At 39.7% G+C, this 21,079-nt stretch overlaps 1 protein-coding gene across 1 annotated transcript in view; it reads left to right on the top strand.

Annotated features, from left to right (window-relative positions):
* Scp2 (sterol carrier protein 2) overlaps nt 1-21,079 on the top strand; it is a 127,047-nt gene that overhangs the window by 31,893 nt on the left and 74,075 nt on the right. The window contains exons 6-7 of the mRNA XM_005398565.2: nt 5,260-5,386; nt 18,127-18,190. Coding sequence (XP_005398622.1) covers nt 5,260-5,386; nt 18,127-18,190 — 191 coding nt within the window. The remainder of the gene's footprint in view (nt 1-5,259; nt 5,387-18,126; nt 18,191-21,079) is intronic.

Below are 21,079 nucleotides of genomic sequence, written 5' to 3'. Positions count from 1 at the left end.
CTTTCTTTTCTTTCTTTTCTTTCTTTTCTTTTCTTTTCTTTTCTTTTCTTTTCTTTTCTTTTCTTTTCTTTTCTTTTCTTTCTTTCTTTCTTTCTTTCTTTCTTTCTTTCTTTCTTTCTTTCCTTCCTTCCTTCCTTCCTTCCTTCCTTCCTTCCTTCCTTCCTTCTCTTTCTTTTTGTTCTGTCTCCTCCCTCCCTTCCTCTCTCTCTTTTTCTTTCTTTCATGAGCTCTACCTCTTGAGCTATACTCCCAACCATGGAAGAGCTTTTTATTGAGAGCCACTCACTGAGACAGGATATCAAAAGTCTCAAATCAGGGCCAAAGTTATAGCTCAGCAGCACAGCGCCTCTCTGGCAAGTGTGAGTCCTGAGTTTGATTCCTGATACCAAAAAAAAAAATCTCAGATCTGTCTGCCCCGTCAGTTGGTATCAGAGGAATTTCTTAAGAAGAGAGGGAAGAGAAGCTGCTGGTTGGCAAGAAAGGGAAGTTCTAGTGTTTTGCACGGGCGTAATGATCGTCATGGCCCTTCGCAGGTCTCACGTTTCCTTTGGGGGAGTCTGTGTGGAAGATTTTATGTTTGTGATGTCAGAAGGTCTTGATCAGATGAGCTGGCTGTTTCTACTTAAGTTTTTTTCTTAAAAATGTGGTTTCATACTGTGCTTAAGTAGATTCTGGAGGCACTTCGTAAAAAACAACTTAAGCACTTCGTTGTCTAAAGAATTATGTCTGGTGTGTTTGGACCTTAGCTGATTTCACTATCATTTTGGGCAAGATTTTGTATTCCTAATTCTAAATTTAAAACAAGTTATTGAATAACTCAAGTGAATAAAAATAACTCAGTGTTTCTGTTTCTGGCCCCTAGATGGCCCTCTGTGTCAAGGCTGAGCCTTCCACTCCTGCTTTGCTGTTTGACCTGTTTCTCTTCAGATCACAACTTTTTCCTTTTTATGGGTATATTACAAATAAGAGTAATAATTTCTTACTTTATAAGGGAGAATGACTAGATTGAGCTGCAAATAGTATTTTTTATACTGGGAATTCGATTCGCAACAGACATACTGTGCAGTGGTTCCTTGGTTAACAAATTTGATTCGTTTCCAAGATTCTGGAAAAGATGGCTGCCCTTGTTTGTCACTTGATGCAGTTGACAAACAGAAGCAAAATTTTGCCAGATGCTTTTGTTTGTGAACCAGATGGTTTGCAAACGAAAGTGTTTGTGAACTGAAGTACCTATCACTGTACTTGGCAGCCAGCCACCACCGCGCCTGGCTAGTCATGCTCTTAAAATGTGGTTCGTACAACTAAAATTTTAAATTTAATTTTAATTAATTTAACCTTAATGATCAGTTCAGTTATTGGAAAACATTTAAGTATGTTTGGGATAATTGGACTAGTAAACCTACCTTTACAACTGCATAGTTTATGAAATCTAAATGTAGATCAAGTACTTCTGAAGAAAATTTGCATCTAAGTTGAGATGTGTTGTGACTGTAAAATATACACAGGATTTTGAAGTTTTAGAGTGAGAAAAATGTCAAAGTCTTAATTTTAAAATAATGATTACGTGTTAATTCTAATATTTTAGACAAATTTGGTTCAGAGAAATACATTCAAACGAATCCTGCCTATTTTTTCTACTTTTTTTAAAAAATGGTTTGCCTGAAAATTTATGGTTAACATGTAAAGTTTCCACAGATTTGTTGTGGAACCCTTAGAGTAGCCCAGAAAAAGACTTCAGAGGCTGCTGCCCTTATTTGGTAAGGTGGGTCTGTGGCTCCTGACATCAGCACTTCTTACCAGTTTATTTATTTTGCTTAGTTTTACAATTTTTTCGGTGATGGAATGTTGCCACTCAGTAGGGCGTCTGAGTACTTATGTTTTGGTTCACTTGAGCCTGTGAAATTGGTTGTAAAGTTAGCAAGGTTAAGTCAGCACTTTCCTGGATTTTAGTGTCAGCGGGTCTGGGATCGGCTGCCATGAAAAAGCTGTTCATGTCATTAGCAGGCATAGGGGAGCATTAGGAATTAAAATTTTTATTGAAGAAGAGATTGTATAGAAGAACATTATTTATTTATTTCACTATTTATTTATTTCACTATTTCACTAGTGTATATTTGCCATACATAATGATCATCTTCATTGTAGGGAATTTATACTTGTACATCATATATCTTAATTCTTTTTTTCCCAATTCCCCTCCTTCCCCTTCAACCCTGCTTCCCCTTCCCATTTACAGAAGTTTTATTTGCAGTTTTTCCTTTCATTCTCTTGAAAAATCCCCTTTCCCTTCTTTCCCTTTCCCCTGCCCCTTTCCTTGTTCCACTTCCCATTTGAACATGTTGAGAAGAGCAGTATAGACATTCTTGTTCTTCGTCTTTTGTCAGAATGCCGTATGGTGTCTTTAGGCTGAGAACCAGGTTTTTGGTTCTGTTTTTAAGTTCAGGGGCCCTGTGGACTCCACTGAGGTATTGTGGCACCCTTCTTGAATATCAGTCAGTGATTATTGTGAGGGTTTATCTGTGTTCTTTCAGTTCTCTTCCATTGAACATTGAGTCATTCCTCTCCTTCCTCCTCCTCCTCCTCCTCCTCTCCTTTGTCTTCTTTTCTTTGTACCAGGGACAGAACCCTGGGTTGCTTTGCATCTCCGACATCTTCAGTCCTTTTTCCCTTAGAGACAAGGTCTCATTATGTTGCCCAGACTAGCCTCCAGCTGGTCTAAGAGCTGAAAATGTAAGTGCATACCACTATACCCAGATATTCATTTTCTTTGTTTAAGCCTATTTTTTCTTAATCAAGGAGAATGGCTAAATAGTACCCCCTTTAGAACATTTTGTAGACCAAAAAAATCTTTTGTTTATGCATTCAACAATTATTTATGGAGTATTTAGTGGGTAGCAGGCTTTCTGCTAGCATGGGGTATGCGTAGAGGGCTGAGACAGCAAGGTAAACTGATAAGAACCAGTGAGTTTTCTCTCTGGAATATTTACAGGGGAACTGTAATCACTGCGCTAGCCATGGAAACAGAGGTGGCTGCATTTTCTGAGCATCACTTTATCCTTACCCTGATCGTCTACTTTTCTGAACGCCCCCCAATTGTGCACCTGTCTTAGCATCATTGTTTCTACTGTTCAGTCTGCCCAAGATGATCCGGGTGACTTATGCCTCACTCTCATATTTCTGCTGAAATGTCACTGTCTGTGAGACCTGCCCTGACTGTGGTCTATAAACTAGTGCTTTGCACCAGTCTTTATCCTCTTACACGGATTTACTCTCCTGTATAGCATTATTATTTACATTTTAATCGATTCTTGTCCCTATCACCCTGTTACCCTTCCCTTAAATATAAGTGACATGAACAGAATCCTTAGATACTTTGGCTTGAGTAATTCCTGTTGCATATCAGACGCTTGATAAACACTCCTAAAAGATTGCCTCTTTGATCATTTATTTTTTTCTTCTTCCCAAGTTTTCCTGCAAAACTGTATATTGATAGTTATATTCACAATGACCATTTTTTAAAAATTTACTGGGCCATTCAGGTGGTCAGGGAGATGGTGGCCTCTGGGAAGGAGCTGCAAATCCTGGTATAATACTTGGTTATGAAAAGATCTATCCGGGCTCCGTTCCCCTGGCCGGTGGGTGCGTTGGTGGCACAGGCCTGTCATGCAGCCACCCTGGCCTTGCATTTCCACTGGGACCACCCGCACACTACAGCTTACTTCCGGGAACTGGGCCACAAGTGCAAAGTGGTCCTCTCAGCCCCAGGTGAGACCACCCAAGGAGCTGGCCGAGACCCTGCCACAGAAGAACACTGACCGCATGCTGTGGCTTGAGGAGCCAGAGAATATTGCCACTTGCATTCACTCTGGCCATGCCCCAAGGAAGAAGCAAACCAGCATTTGAAGATTGTTCAAATGACTGCTGCTGGCATAGATGCCTGTACCAAACATTGGAATGCCAGCATCCCAAAGCTTCATGTACTGTTAGGTTATCCCTTAGTTATCCCAGGCTTATCAGGTCTGCAATCTCCCAAATGAGTGTACAGTGAAGGCTAAAAAAAGGAGGCAAATGGAATGATTTCAGGGCTCCAGGAGGATCAAAACCCTCTCACAGAATTTGAAATTCTCTTGGGGCTAAGACCAAGACCTTCTCTGGGTGGTCCATATTTATTTGGTTATCAGAAGAAGGGAGGGGAGACTCAAGAAGGGCAGAATCACTCAAGGACTTCTCTAAGTAGGGTATTAAGTTTAATCCTTAATAAGAATTAAGTTAATCCATAATAAAGATAAAGTCAATCCACCCAGGAGTGAGATGTCTGAGGTTATAATCTTTATCTAGTTGAGATCCAATCCAGGTGTCCTCGGCTGTGATCTTGTCTTATCCTTTGAGGTTTTCTGGCTTCATCTACCACTACAGGTTCTAGTAGGGATTAGTGACTCACAGAGGTTCACTTACTATGAGTCCATTGCCCATTTCCAGACAAGGAGCCTAAGCCTTGGACAGAGTCACAAGTGAACGTGAAAAGCCAACTGATTAAGTCCTGCTTAGGGCTGCTTCATAATGGTCTCCGTCAGTGTACCCCTTTCAATGTCAGCTGGTCTTTCTTCCAGTTTTGATGGCTTCTTGAGAGTCAAACTCAAATGATCAAATTAAAATTGTCATTAGTAAGTAGTTACTATTAATAATAGTATTAAGTTGAAGTGAGGGAATGGATAAGTAGCAATATTTGGGTTGGATTAATAGCATTAAGTTGAATAATAGTATTAAGTTGAAGTAAGGGAACGGATAAGTAGCAATTCTATGGGTCATTCCCCAAATAGATTTTGTTTGATTTCAGCATGGGGATCAAGGAAACCCACTTTTCTTTTTTGTTAAAAATAATGGAGTCCTTCTAATTACTCTAGTTTAAAACTTTGGCTCTGAGTGCCTTATTTCTTGTTCTTATCTCATTATCATAGTTCATGGAATTTTAGATAGCATCACCTTTAAGGTATGGCATTATGCTACTAATGCTATAATGCTACTAATTACACTAAGACATGCAATTGACCACAAGATGTGTTTCAAAATCAAAGCTATTTAAAAATTATGTGTATATGAAATTTTTAGAATGAAATTTGTAAAGTACAGCTGTTTTGATTAAAAAAATTCACTATGTTTGGAATAAGCAAATGCCTTGGTGTCATTATAGTATTTGAAAGAGACACTTATCCTTGCCAACTACTTACTACATTTTGCTTTTCCCTCTCTCTCTTTTAGTTTTCAGATAGGACCAATCCAATAGATAAACATCTTGATGTCTTAATCAATAAGTATGGATTGTCTGCCCACCCAGTTGCTCCTCAGATATTTGGGTATGCCGGAAAAGAGCATATGGAAAAATACGGTATGTTTAAAAAAATTTTAGGGATTCTTATTAGTTATGTACATGAGATAAAAAGTAATAGGTATTTATTAAGGAACTCTGGAGACTGCCAGGATATATAAGATATAGAATGATCTTTTAATTACATTGAAGAAGAAATAGTCTCTGTACCAAAAGTAGGGTATATTTCCTAAGGAAATACCTAGGATACTCCACAGTAGGAAATTGAAATAAGAAAGATAGCAGAAGCCAGGCATGGTGGCACATACCTGTAATCCCAGCAATTTGGAGCCTGAGGCAGGAGGATTGCTGTGAGTTCCAGGCCAGCCTAGGCTACATAGTAAGTTCCAGGCCTGCCTGGACTACACAGTGAGACCTTGTCTCAAAATTTAAAAAAAAAAAAAAAAAAAGGAAAAGAAAAAGAAAGCAAATTTTGTCTCTTTAATAATCATGAACTATAAATGAGAATTATCAATTCTGATTATACAGTGGACCCTCAAGTTATGATTAGCCTGACATACGAACAATGTAAGTTGTGACCAGAATTTTAGTGTTAACTTAAGACCAAAGTCTTGAGTTATGACCCAAATGTCGGCTACTTGTGCTTCCAGGTGGTCTGATACAGATTTAACCCTTAAAGAGTTCTGGAAGAAATATTAAAACATCCTTTTCTGGATGTTGAGAAATCCTGGGCCAGTGTCTCTCTAAGGACATAGAGATCTACCTGTGTACAGGAGAGAGTCTTTGAAGGCTGTGTAGAGGAGCCTGAGCCTTCAGTTGACAACTTGAGTTACAGCCAGCTCTTGAGAATGCTTTGAATCCATAAGTCAAGGGTCCACTGTAATGAGATTAAAACTTGCTTCTGATAATATACAGAATCATATATATATATATACACACACATACACATACACACACATCAGGAAAAGAAAAACTTGTATGAATGTTTTAATACTAAATTTATCAAGATATCATGAGATTATTACAAGTTACTTTGGGCCTGTACAATTATAAGAGGTGCTCAAAATGGTGGCTGTTAGCTTCCAGATATTTATTGGTACAATGAACTGCAGAAGTGTGTATACATTTTTGGCAGGGTCTGTATATAGTGTGGTGCTGGTGTTGAACCCAGGGCCGTGTGCACACTAGGCAAGTATTCTGCCACTGAGCTACACTCCTAGCTCTTAATAATAGATTTATATAGCCAAATTTTATTCCTATATTTAAGTCTATCAAGAGTCCATTACCACCATGTTGTTTTATGAAGTTAAAATTCTTATTTTTATTTTGTAGGGAACATGCTAGTTCTTTGATGGCCAGCAACTGGCCTGTCTTAGCGAGTTAGGTAAAGCCCCAGTTTCAGTGTATCCATCTGCTTATGCTACCATAACGGAAATTCCGTAAACTCAGGGCTCATACAGCACAACTTTTTCCTGCATAGTTCTGGGCATTGGGATACCCAAGAGCAAGGCACTGGTAGGTTCATTGTCTGGTGAGAGCCTGCTTCCTGGTTCATAGAGTACATCTTCTTCTTAGGTCCTCACGTGAAGAAGAGGAGAGCTCCTGGGTATTCTTTTATAAAGACAATTATTCCTTTTTCTTTTCTTTTCTTTTTTTTTTTTGAGACAGGGTCTTGGTTTATAGTGCAGGCTGGCCTTGAACTTGCTATGTAACCTAGGCTGGCCTCAAACTCATGATGATGATCCTCCTGCCTCAGCTTCCCAAATGCTGGGATTACAGGCATGCACCACCATGCCTGGCCCCCTAACTCCGTTCTTGAGGGCTCTGTTCTCATGCACTAATTACCTCCCAGAGACCTTGCCTCCTAACAGTATCGCAAGGTGATTGCAGGGGTTATCACCTTGGGGATGTGAACTTGGGAGGGGCATTCAGTCCATTGCACCTCCAAAGGTACCATTTCCCATTCACACTGGGGCCAGGGCTTCAACATCAGATTTGAGGGCCGGGAGACACAATTCAGTCCATAGCATTCAGGAACCAAAATATGTATTAATTATCAGTTGCCATGTAACAATAAATCTATTTGTATTTTTGTTGTTGCGGTGCTGGGAGTTGAACCTAGGGCCTTATGCATGCTAGGCAAGCACTGTGCTATCGAGACATGCTGCTTAGCCCACTCTGTACTTTTAAAAATCATTCTTTGTTTTCTTCCCAGTGTTCTAGTCCCCCTGTTTTTAAGCTCATGTGCCTTCTTGCAAAGTCTTTAGTAAGCCGAAAGCTCTTGCATCAGAGCCTCAGCACGTGAGCTTTCTTCTAGTTTCAGTGTCCTCTACCCGACTCTTTCAAGGTCAGCTCTTCTCATCCTTTAGGTATTAAAAAACATCCTTGGAAAAACAAAAAAATCCTTGGGAGTGGGTTGGAGCTCAGTGACAGAGTGCTTGCCTAGCTTGGTGCTTTGAGGCCCTGGGTTCCATCCCCAGCGTAGCAAAGCCAGCCAACCAAACAACAACAGCAAACAGTAAAGAAACCAAAGCAGGAAAAAAGGCCTTTATCTCATATCTCTAGCATCTTACAAAAGATATTTACTTTTGGGGATGTGTAATCAATATCTCAGACTTAACTGTCTCAGACTGTTAAGCCTTCCCTTGAACTGCCCTCACCCCACTCCATCTGTGTTTTCTGAAGCTTTCTTCATTCAAAAAATGGAGAAAAAATTCCATATGCGTGGAGGATAGGGACATTGGTAAAAAACCCAAACCTTTCTTTGTTTCACTCTTACTATACATTCCATATGTCAGAAAATCTTTTCACTCTATCCTCTCACCACTTCTATGTAATGCAAGCCACCACCATTTCTCACTTGGACATCAGAGTGATATTTCTCATATAGGAGTGTCCTGACTGATTGGTCTTCTTCTGTTTATGCACCTTGACAGGCAGTTCTCTGTTTCATTTTATTTATTTATTTATTTATTTATTTATTTATTTATTTATTTATTTATTTATGGTGCTGTGTTAGAACCCAGGGCCTTGTGCATGCAAGGCAAGAACTCTATCACTGATCCACATCCCCAGCCCCATTAAGTCTCTTATTTTAAAGGCAGAGCTATTCTTTAAAAATGTAAGTGAGCCCCTCTTTTCACACCTCGGCCCAACTCTACTGTGTTCCTATCATGCTTAGATTGAACTTCCTGGTCAGCAAGTGTCTCCTTGGTCTGTGTCTCCACCCTCTTCAGCTCTCTGCCTTGTCTCTTTCATTTACCTTTTACCCCATGGCCCTGGGGGCTCTGTCCTTTCTATTCTTCAGTCACACCACGCATTCTTACTTGATGCAGGGTCTTAGCCTTTCTGTTTCCGTTCCTAGAATGCTGTACCCTAAGTTATCATCAGGGTAATAACTGCCTTACTTCTGTCAGGTAAGTGTAAAGTATCACCTTTCACAATTTCCCATCACTCTCTTTCCCAGAATTCCCTATCCTTCATCTCCTACCTTGTCAGTTTATGTATCACTGCTAATGATCTGATATTTATACATTTTTTTCCTGTTTATTAACTGTCTCATCTAGCCAGAACATAAGTTCCATGAGGACATGGGTTTTTATGTGTTTTATTTCCTGTTCACTGATACTGTCTTTCCCTGTTTAAATTGGAGTAGATCCCTCTTGTTTTTCTCTTTTGTGGACAGTCCCATATTATCTTCCTTTGTAGTACTTGGCGCTACTTACAGTCATGTACTTATCATATGTGGTTTTGCTTCTTCATTATTTTCTCCCTTATTATCCATAAGCTCTGTGAAAGCATAGACCATGCCTATTGTGACTGCATTTGATAGGTCAGCCTAGCACAGTACTTGGTGTAGAATTTAGTCAATAAGAGGAAGTTTTTTCTTTCTCTTCTGTAGTTCCCAGCTTATTTAAATACTTCATAGACCTTTGTTAAGTGTATGAATGAATGAACTTCCATATATATGTTATCTCGCTCGATTCTTCTTTTTTTTTTTTTTTTTTTTTTTTTCTGGTACTGGGAATCGAACTCACAACCTTACGCTTGCCAGGCAGGTGCTATGCAGCTGAGCTAAATCCCCAGCCTCTCTCACCCGATTCTTGATGTGATCCACCATCATCAGAGGTGTTATTACCCCATTTGTGGCTGAAGAGTCTGATATCTAGAGAAGTTTTTGGTTTTCCCAAGATCATATGGTCAGGAAATAGCAGAGTCTGCACTGCTAATTTTGTCTCTTAAAAACTCATGTTTTTCCCATTGTGCAGCCATTCTCCATGTCACATGCATACTAGATATTTTACATGTGAAATCAAACTATTATTTTAGGAGGTGTATGTCTGATTGAAGCATAGGGAATTTAAATAACTTCTTATAGGTTATAGGAAAGTGTTTCAAACTCAGATATACCAGCTGGGCACATACCTATAATTCCAGCACTAGGGAGGCTGAGGCAGGAGGATCCCCATGAATTCAAGGCCAGCTTGGGTTACATAGTGAGTTCAAGGGCAGCCTGCACTACAAGGTGAGAACCTGTCACAAACAAACAAACAAACAAGCAGACTCTCAGATCTACGATACTATAAAGCATCCATCTTTTTCATTGTTTCTCATATAGCTATCTTTAATTTTAAATAATAAGCTTTTTGTATAACTTTTTGGTTTCTTATTCCTGTGCGTACCTGAGGAGCATTTGGCAGTTGTTTGGCATTTATTAATAGGTATTAAAACCTGTTTTGCTTTGAATTTTCTTTTGTAGTTGCCTATGACAATGCCTTTCCTTCAGTTTTTTTAAAATCTATTTTGTAAAGATGAAAGGAAAATGAATTTTGCGATATAGTATGTAAACATTATAAATTATCTTACTTTCCTAGATAATGAATGTAGCCAGATTATAATTTTAAAACTATATTTGTTCATGGTTATCATTTGAAAAGTTGTCAGTTTTAAAATATAGTCTATTTTTAGACTTACTGAAGGATGTTGTAATGTGCTTTTTACAACATTTTGTTTTGAAATAATTTCATATTTAATCAGATTATGGCAGAAATAGTGGAAAAAGATCTTAATACCCTCTCCCAGATTCCCTAAACATTAATCTTTGCCCTGCTTATTTTTCATTATCTATATCACTATATAATTTTTTTTTTTTTGAGAGCCAGTTACAGTTCTCCATAGTCACATTTCAGTTATCAAACAAGATGTTAAAGTTGAGCCGGGCACAGTGGCACACGCTGCTAGTCCCAGCTGTTCGGGGGCCTGAAGTGGGAGGGATGCTTGAGCCTAGGAGTTCAGGGCCGGGCTGGGCAACATAGTGAGACCTCATCTCAACAAAATTAATACTGACATGGTAATATCGTCTAATCTATAGACCTTATTCCAGGTTTCACCATTTATCCCACTAACATCTATTTTCAGGCCCAAGAGCCTCTCGTAGTCTTTGTTTTTCAGTGTTTACTTGGCTACATTCTCGCATGGTGTGTGTGGTTTTTGTGTCCCCTATCCCCACCACCACATTTGAACTTTACTCCCCATTTATCCAGCTCTACAAAATCTCACTGATATTTTCACTGGGACTATTTTAATCTTAGAAGTTAATTTAAAGACAACTGATGTATGATGTTGAGTTATCCTCAAAATAAGGATCACAGTTACCCCCTAAGAGTCACGCTTCAGAGTTCACAGTCTTAGTTGTTAATGGCTTTTTCCTTAGAACCAAATAATTGTTGGTGGAAACCTCTGCAAAGTTGCAGAAACCAGCAAAGACTCTCCACAGTTGTTTTTTTTTTTGGTGAGAGGTTTGCAAGTAGCCAATCCAAGAATGTTATTCAGTTCTCCTTGCTGCTGATTGGCTGCTGTCCTGTAACCCATCTCCCTCAGATGCACCTGCATTCTCGCATCATAACAGGTTGCAGTGCCCTATAGCTATAGCCCACTAGCTGAAAAGCTAGTACTTTTCAGTTTTGTTCTTCTTAAAGCCATAAGATCCCTAAAATGCCACCAAAATGTTCTACACCTTCTAAGGCTTTATTAATACTGTGTTTTATTAAATTAAATTATATGACTTCAGGAGACAGCATATTTAGGTGTTAAACTATAAAAATAGACATTTATAGACATTTTTCTGACCTATGTCTGAAATTCTAGGTATGCAACTATATTATCTGCAGAAAGAGAAAGAGATTGTTTTCTGCTTCTTTACTGTTTTGTTTTTTTGTCTTTTTGAGACAGTGTCTCGCTACATGGTTCAGGCTGGCTTTGAGCTCACTTTGTAGCCCAGGCTGGTCTCGAACTTGCAATGATCCTCCTACCTCAGCCTCCTGAGTGCTGGGATTACAGGCGTGTGGCCCACTAAGTGTTGATTCTTGTGTTTAATGGTATTAGTTGGTACCACAAGTACATGTTGAGTGGTAGTGGAGATAATAAGCACCCTGGTCCTGTTCCTGACTTTAATGATTTTCCTGTAAGTAAGATCCTGGCTTCGGGACAGTGATATATACAGGTTGAGCATTGTTAATTTAAAATTCAAAATATGGGGGCTGGGGATTTAGTTCAGCGGCAAAGCGCCTGCCTGGCAAGCGCAAGGTCGTGAGTTCGGTTCCCGGTACTGGAGAAAAACCAAAACCAAAACAAAAACAAAAAAATTCAAAATATGAGCCGGGCATGGTGGTGCACACCTATAATCCCAGCACTCAAGAGGCTGAGGCAGGAGGATCCTGAGTTTCAGGCCAGCCTGAACTACACAGGGAGACCCTGTCTCAAAATTAAAAAAAAAAAAAATCAAAATATGAAATGCTCTGAAATCTGAAATATGGGGTTAGATTCTATTACTGTTATTTTATTTAGTAATTTCAAATTAATGTTCATATGATATTGATTTATAGTTTTTTGTTTTGTCATTAAGTTTGAGTGTTCATTTTATACTTATGTACATATTTATATATTTATATATATGTTTCATAAAAAGAAATGGAAGACTTTTTTCGTTCTTAATGCTCTGAAACACTTATGGAGCATTGGGAACACTTGATTTGTAGGTTTAGTAAGATTTCCTATGAAACTGTCTGGGCCTAGTTCTTTTTTTGTGGGTTAGTTGCTTGGTAATTTTATGTGTTTTATGCTTAAATGTCCTACTTTCAGTGAGATCAATTTTGGTAGTCTGTATTTCTCCAAGAAATTACCATTTCATTTAGATCTTCAAATTTAATTTATATAGAAATCTAAAAAGTAATTTTTTACAATTTGTAATTTTATTTTTATTTCAGTAGGAACATATTCTTAGCATGTTCACTCCGGGGGAGGAGGTCTGTTCATCCTGGTGGGAGTTTCATAGGCACTGTAGGCTGCTGCTAGTTCTCTAACTCTCACCTGCACAGTTTTTCATCATACTGCTCTGTTCCCCTAAAGACTTGTGGTGGGAACATGAGCAGTTGGCTGGGATTTGGTCTGTTTTGTGTTTGTTTTTTACTTTTTCTCCAACTTACAGATAATGAGAAGTTTTGGTATCTTCTGTTTTCTGGTTTTGCCAATCGTATGGTTTTGTGTTGCCTTGTTTTTTTTCTTATGATTATCCTATATTGTTTTTAGGAGAGAGGAAGGGAGGGAGAGAGGGCAAGACAGAGACAATGGGGATTGATTGGTTTTTGTAGCTTCCACTGTCCTTGGATACTTACTTGAAAGTCCTATTACTGGTGGGTTTTGTTTTTGTTTTTGTTTTTGTTTTTTGGTACCAGGAATCAAACTCAGGACCTCATGCTTGCCAGACAGGTGCTGTGCCACTGAGCTAAATCTCTGGCCCTTACTGATGCTTTTTGTTTTGTTTTGTTTTGTACGGGGAATTGAACTCATGACCTCGACTCTTGTGTTTTTAAGTTTATATACTTTCTCTCAAGTTTTACATGCATGGGGACAAATGGACAGATGGTGAGTCTAAAATCTGAAGTAAAAATGTGCACTATTATAGTTCAAATGTTATTTTTCAACAGATTTCTAAGTGAGTTGTAGAATTTCATGGAATTCTTTTTTGGTTGGATGGTCATTAATTAGATTTTTAATTTTTAAATTGGTATATGTTTGTAATACATGGTGTTTACATTGTTCTGGGAAAAATATATATAATCATTTTCAATCTCTCCTCCCTTCTTACTGTCTCCCTCCCCCCACAGCTGCCTTCCCCTACTCCGAAAAGTCTGCCTTTACGTAACTCTGTACTTATAGTTGCATTTGTCTCCTAAGAGAAACCATGGTGCATTTTATTTTCTTATCTGCCTTAATTAGCTTAACATTATGGTTTCAAGGTCCATCCATTTCCCTACAAAATTTCTTAGAATTTAAATTGTCGCTTGAAATTGCTGTTTGTGAGCTTGCCCCATAAATGAATACATAAGAAAGTTTGTAGTGCCTTATGTAATTTGTAGAATCAACAGGTTTTTGTGTCTTTATAATTTGATTCAACGAGATTGAAATCCAGCAGTAGGCATATTCTTTGAACAGCCAACAACCTTGGTTGGCTGAATCAGTGAATAATAAGCTTTTTGTCAGTGCCCACGCTTAAGAAATATATAAATGACTGGCAGAATACTTTTCACAGGGATGCTGTCTTTCATAGATTAATTTTATTCCATGATAAGAAAAAAGAGAGAAATCAGCAGCCGTTGAATATCTTTTATGTTGGACATGATACTGAATGCTTTTATGTAGTTTAGCTGCCCTTCTTCCTACCAACCCATGTGTAAATTGCTTGTAAACCTAAGGAGACAGTAAAACATTTGTATGTCCTATAACAAGGAAGATGCCACCAACTGAGGCCCCCAGTTTCATTTTTGGAGTTCTTACAGTTGTTATTCTGCTTCTTTTCCTATTCAACTCAAATCTCTTTCTGTATGGTTTATGTCCATGGTGTGGTTTCTATTTCTTGAGACACATAGTGATACAGGAAAATAGAAACTCCCAACCTGAACGGTATCTGGGATGAGTTCATGTTCTCTAAAATTGAAGCATGAGGGACTGGGGATTTAGCTCAGCGGCAAAGTGCCTGCCTGGTAAATGCAAGGTCGTGAGTTCGATTCCTGGTACCAGAAGAAAAACAAAACAAAACAAAACAAAACAAAAAAATAAAATTGAAGCATGAATTTTAGGAACAACAGAGGTTAACAGCAGAATATATTTACTGAGGGAAAGAAAGCTTCTGTCCAAGAGAGGGGCAGAAGGGGGCCCCAGTGGGTTGCCAAGGACCTTGCCCTTCCCAGGGACTTTATAGAGCAAAACCCTGAGGTGAGGCGGGTCCAGGATAGGGGGGAAATGGGAAATTACAAGGTGGGCATGAGGTGGGACAAGACTATGGTCAGCCAATAAGATTACAAGTATAATTGTTTGGGTAAAATTGAGTAAACTGGGATCAAATGGGGAAGCGGGTCATGTAGCAAGCGGGCATGAATACAGAACAGGGGCTTTTCCTGTAGGGGGTTGGGCTAGTGACTCTTTCTGGCTTTTTGAAGGTGGTTGTTACTTATGTAGAATATCAATCCCTGATGCCCACACCTAGGTAGGTAGGTGGGTGCATTTGTTTAGTCCTTATGTCTTGAGGTCTGGCCCACAGGTATCTTATCTTGTCTTTCATGTTGGCTCCCTTGAGGGCCTGGCCCTGTCTGACTGCCTATAATGTTTCTATCTAACTCAGCTGCCTATAACACTGTGAGGTTGGGAACGAGCCCTGAAGGGCTCCCCATGCAGATCCCATTGCTGGTGCCCCCCTGGAGAAGGTGGCTCCGACCCCAGTGAGCTGTGCAGGGAGGTGGGGGCCCAGAGTGGAGGCGGGAGGCTGAAGAGTGGGGCTGCAGAGCCTTCAGGGCAGAGGTGGAGGGGGCATGGCTAGGACAGTGACTGAGGGAAAGACACGGGGAAGCCCCAAAATCCAGGGGTGGTACTGGGAGAAGGCCTGGGAGATTCTGATTCCTAGGATGCAAGTGGGCAGGGAGGGGAGAGGTGGCTCTGACAGGAGCCCAGGACAGTAGGTGCCCCTGAGCTCAGGCTTTGGGGATGGCCAGGTGACCAGTACCTGGCATGGAGCCTGAGGCAGAGCCTCCTTGACTACCAGGTAGGCCATCCAGCCCACCACACAGGCCACTACGTACAATTCCTGAGCCCCTGAACTGCAAAACTCACAACTGAGAATCGCCTGGCAGGCTGAGCCCTGCCCAAGAGGACATGGCTCACCAGGAGGTCAGGAGAGCCCTGAGTTATTCCTGTGGCTCAAATGGCCTGGGACCCGCGGGGTTGTGGAGAAGGACATTCTTCAGTTACTCTTTCAATATATTGCCTCAGGCCTGACCAAGCCATGTGATTGTTTGGTTCTGGAGGAAGTCTAGCAAAAGCATTGGTGGAAAGAAAAAGATTACAGAACCTGTGTCCTTGTGGAAAGCCATGAGGTCAACACTAAATGCTTTGCTGAGATGCCCGAAGGAATGATAACATGATGGCTAACAAAGTCAAGTCTCATTCCTATGATAATTGCGTTGTATTGTCCTTGCTAAAATGGTTGATATCCTCCCATTTGCACAGCTGCTTCCTTTGTTCTTCCTCAATAAAAGTTTACTGAGTTTGGCAATCGAGGCCGCAGTCCAAGAGGCTGTAAGCCCTCTGATCCCAGAATTATGCCTCTTTTGTTTTTCTTGATTCTCTTACCTTTCTATTCATCCGAGGGTACCTTGTTCTTGGGACTGGTTCACCCTGGAGAGAAATTTTTAATCTAACACGGGGTAACATGCTGAACTGCCAAACCACAATTAGACGTGGTGGCAGAGCTCAGTGATAGGTTTTTCCAGCACAGAGAGAAGTAAAGCAGAATAAAATGCCTTTATTGTGGGTGCAGAGAAGACCACAGTAGGAAAGAGAGGGATGTGGAACTTCTGAGGGCCTGTCATGGGGTCAAAGGTTAATAGGTCCAGGCTGGAGGCAGGGTTTAGGAGGCAACCACCTGACATGGCAGACCAGGGTTGGGCAGGAGTATGGGAAAAGGAAACAGGATATTACAAAAAGGGAAGTAGGAAGTCGTAATTTGACTCAGAGGCAGAAGGGTGGGGCTTAGCACCTGACCTCTAGTGGCTAGCACCATATTGGCTTGGCGCCATACTGGCTCAGCACTATAGCACATGACCTCCAGTGCCATATTGCCTGGACACCTTAGCGACTGGGCAAATTTCAGTACTGTGACCACACGGAAGCTTTTGTGGTAGTCACATCATACTGTGAGGTCTCACTGGGCTTATATGTTGAACAGAACCTCATAACCTGTATCCCAGTTGCTGCTCCTTTTCCCTGGTTGTTTTGGGGGCTCAAGAATGGAAGTAACATTTAATTTATATTGAGGTCCGTTCCACTGAACCATTAGTGAAATCTATTTGGATCCAATGTGATAGCAGTCCCTCCCAGCTTCAGGTTTGGTGAGAGTTCCATTCATCTCATAATCCAGTTTTGGGTAGAAATATTAACCAGAGCACAGCTGAGCTTAAGGGTTAGTGCTAGAGACTTTTCTTTAGGTTGAGGCATTAACCAGTGCCTGTAATTTCTCAGTGAGTGTTTTATAGGACATGAGGCTTATAAGATGCTCTGTGACATGAGTTACATAATTTGGGAAATGCTTCCTACTTCACACAACGGTGAGGGCTCAGAATGTTTACAGGAAGGAAATCTCTTTAACCCCTCTAATCTTGTTTGACAGAAGAACCCTCTTTTTTAAAGTAACATAAAAATAATGAAAAAAAAAAATCCAAAGCCTGTACTGCAGTATTTTTTTTTGGTTTGTCCAAAAAGATGTCCTGAGCAATTTAGTTGTCTTGTTGCTATCCAAACAGTATGTTACTCTGAGCTAACAGTCAATTCAGTCACAACAAAATTTTAACTTGGCATACTCTTACTGAACTCATATTGGTCTCCAGATCAACATCTGTTACTGCAATAAGACTACCGACGTGGGATCTTTCCTCCTGCTGCTTTCTCCCTCCTCCTCCTCCTTCTTCTGTATAACTGATATAAGTTTTGCTGTATTGTATGTATGTCATTTCTGCTTTGAAGATAATCCCCTTTGATAGAATATAGAGAAAGCTGAAATTGGAGTTCTCTGCTTCACTGTGCCATTTGTAACATTATCAGTTCTGATCAGTGGACTTTTTTCTTCCTGGGCCTCTCTAGCTCCAAATGAGAATTCAAAGACTATTTCATTCTGTTTTGTTTTTTTCAGAAGTAGTAAATAATAATTTTTTTGAAACTTTTACCTTCTTGGTGTACCTGCTTTTGTTTTCTTGACACTATTACGTATTTATATTTTCTGTTAGGAATTTAAAAAGCATACACATACTTCTTCTTGGAAGGATGTAATTCTTCTAATGACATCAGCAAGGGGAAGAAGGCAGGGTATTTCTAGGGCCCTGGAGAGTGTGACTTGTGTAGCTCACTCAGCCAAGGGGCACCGGGGTGTGCGGGAAACTGGAATTGCTGACAGTGTTCTTCTGCCATAGACCACAGTGACTCCAGACTGTGCATTTTTATTATTGAAACCGGAGCCCAGTTATAATACAAAGAACAAACAGTTTGAACTGTTTTCATTTCAGATGCCTCTTAGTTTATTCAGTACATTTAATATACCAGAATTTAATTATAAAAAGTATATAAGGGATCAGGGTTGAATATCTGTGCAACAGAAAAACTGGAAATATTTAGCAGGACACTGAGTACCATTGCTACATTGGTTAATAAGCAACAGAAAAACATTAACACATTAATAAACTTTTTTTCCTCTACAGGAACAAAAATTGAACACTTTGCAAAAATTGGATGGAAAAATCATAAGCACTCAATTAATAACCCGTAAGTATTTCAGAGATATGAAGTAATGAAAACTTGGCTTAGTCTACCATATACTATGTCACTGTATAGTTGAAAAGAAAATGTAGGGTCTCAAAGATATTAACTAAAAGTTTTATTTTATTTTTTTCTTATAGAAGGCTGGTGCCTGCTGGGCATGCAATCCTAACACTTTGGGATGCTGAGGCAGGGGGATCACAAGTTTCAGCCCAGTCTGGGAAACTTACCAAATTTGTGAGACCATTGCAAAATAGAAAATAACAAAGGACTGGGGATGTAGCTCAGTGCCGAGTGCCTGGGTTCAATTCCCAATACCACGCACACACTCATAGTAAAAAGTTATATACTGTTTTCTTTCTTTTTGTTTTTTTTTCCGGTACCGGGAATCAAACTCACGACCTTGCACTTGCCAGACAGGCGCTGTGCTAAATCCCCAGCCTCCATATACTGTAATAGTAATAATCTGGGAATCTAAAGCAGGACAACTGAAAGTTTGAGCCCAGTCCTGTGTTAATCCCCAGTATATAGAGAGAGAGGAAAAAAGAAAAGAAAAGAAAATTGAAAAACTAAAAAACAAAACTTGATCCTAACTTTTGACAATTTTTCAGTTCCAGTTTTTTATTTGCTTATACTTAGAATAACATTAAAGCTTTTTTTTTTTTTTTTTGGTTTTTTGGTTTTTCTCTGGTACCGAGAACAACATTAAAGCTAATGACTTTTGAAAAATCCCGAGTGACTGGTATTAAAAGATATAAGTGGGGCCGAGGGGTAGATCTCAGTGGTAGAGCTTTTTAGCATGCATGAGGTCCTGGGTTCAATCCCCAGCACCAAAAATAAAGTTTGTCAAATGCATATTAGTTAACTAAGCAGGATTTCAGTTACTTTAGTGTCACTAATTCTTACTCCATTAAAACAATATGATTATTTGTATCCTGAAAGTAATCTGAAGTAAAATTACACCAGATGTTATTAACAGATCAAAAATCTTTTTTTTTTTTTTTTTTGGTTTTTCTCCGGTACCGGGAACCGAACTCACGACCTTGCGCATGCCAGGCAGGCGCTTTTGCCGCTGAGCTAAATCCCCAGCCCAGATCAAAAATCTTTAAATCCCTAGTGCCAAGTACAATGCCTGGCTCAGAGCAGGTACTAAGTGCTTGCTGAACAAAATTAGTTTACTGGGAATTGAATTGATGCCACATCACTAGAATTTCTATAAAAGAAATGCCACATGGATAGTCAGTCCATTTCTTGTACTGATAACATAATTATCATGGGTGGGTGACTTATAAAGAGGAGAAGTTGATTTTGGCTCACAGGTCTGAAAAAGCAAGGTCAAAGTTGGCAGAGTCCTGAGGGCATCACAAGGCCAGATTAGGGAACTGCCACGTGGGTCTGTGTCTCTTCCAGTCTCTCTCCCCTTCATAAGGCCGCCAGGATTCAATTATGAGGGCTTCACCTGGATGACCTTACCTAATTGTAATCGTTTCCCAAAAGCCCCACCTCTAACCACCACGGTCTGATTAAGTTCTCCCCTCTTAATACCTCACAATAGGTACTCAGTTTCAATTTATGAAACCTTGGGGGACATGCTGAAGCCATAGCACTGCCAGACAGTAAAAGGAAAGTAGTTAGGTTTCTTAAATTCCAAAATGGGTCACTGTGCTGAGTATGTGCATTTATATTAAATCACTTTCAGGACCCTATAAGGCAGATTGAGCCCTCCCCCGCCCCTTTGTTTTTTTGGAGAAAAGTTTCCGCTAGTGTGTAGTAGTTCAGGCTAGCATCTCTGTATAGCCCAGGCTGACCTCAAATTCATGACTTCAAATTGTTCGTGCCTCAGCCTCCTGAATGCTGGGATTATAGGCATGCAGCAGTGTGTCTGGCGTTTTATTTTCATTTCATAGATGAAGAATATGAGGCTTATAGAAATTTTAACATGCCTAAATTCTAAGTAGTGGCAACTTTTTGTTTTGACTTTTTTTGTGGGGGGCGTACCGGGAATTGAACTCAGGACTTTGTGCTTGCCAGGCAGGAGCTTGTGCCACTGAGCTACATCCCCAGCCCTATTGGCAGCATTTTATATATACATATACATATATACATATATATATGGAAAATATGTAATATATTATATATTTCCTTCCAGTAGATTATATGCCCCTTGAGGATGAGACCTACCTCTTTATCTTTGTGTTCTTAATGCTTAATGCTCTCAGTTCGGAACCTAGAACATAAAAAGTATCTCTGAATTATTAAACAAACAAATTTTGCCACATGTAATAAACATAAAACAACAACAAGCAATATTTTATACCAGAATGGATCACTACCATGTATTCCTAGTATGTCATGGTGGTCCTAGCTTTCCACAGTCCTCTGATTTTAGATTGATATTTTAATTTAGGACATACCTAATTTAACAATATTTAATTCCGTACCATAGATCTCAGGGTGTTTTGTGGAAGACCAAGGGTACTGTGAAATCCTTGGTGAATCTCTATTGCTTATATGGTAATTTCAGGCTCTTTCCAGTGTGTAATAGGCCTTTGATAAATTGACCACGTTCTACTTTGCCAGTTTCATTGCCTGTTATTTCCTTGGATATTCCCAATTTCTAGCATCACGAAGGAATTTGGTTTTCCCCCACGTACCCTATTCTAGTTGCTTCTGAGTTTTTATTTATACCCTCAGCTTTTCCTGGAATATCCATCTTTCTCTTGTGTTGTGAATATGTATCTACCTGCACATCAAATCAAATCTCATTGCTTCTTTCATTTTATTCGTACATGATTGTGATGTACAGTGCTTGCGTGTATTGTGGGTAGTTGGTGAAGGTACACGACCCATTTAATTCTTTCCACATCTCCTCCCCGCAGCATTTCTTGGTCCCTT

This window comes from Chinchilla lanigera, unplaced genomic scaffold, assembly GCF_000276665.1.
Source record: "Chinchilla lanigera isolate Chin_1 unplaced genomic scaffold, ChiLan1.0 scaffold00063, whole genome shotgun sequence".
Lineage (NCBI taxonomy): Eukaryota > Metazoa > Chordata > Mammalia > Rodentia > Chinchillidae > Chinchilla > Chinchilla lanigera.
Note: the sequence above shows the minus strand (reverse complement) of the source record. Positions and strands in the feature narration are given on the sequence as shown.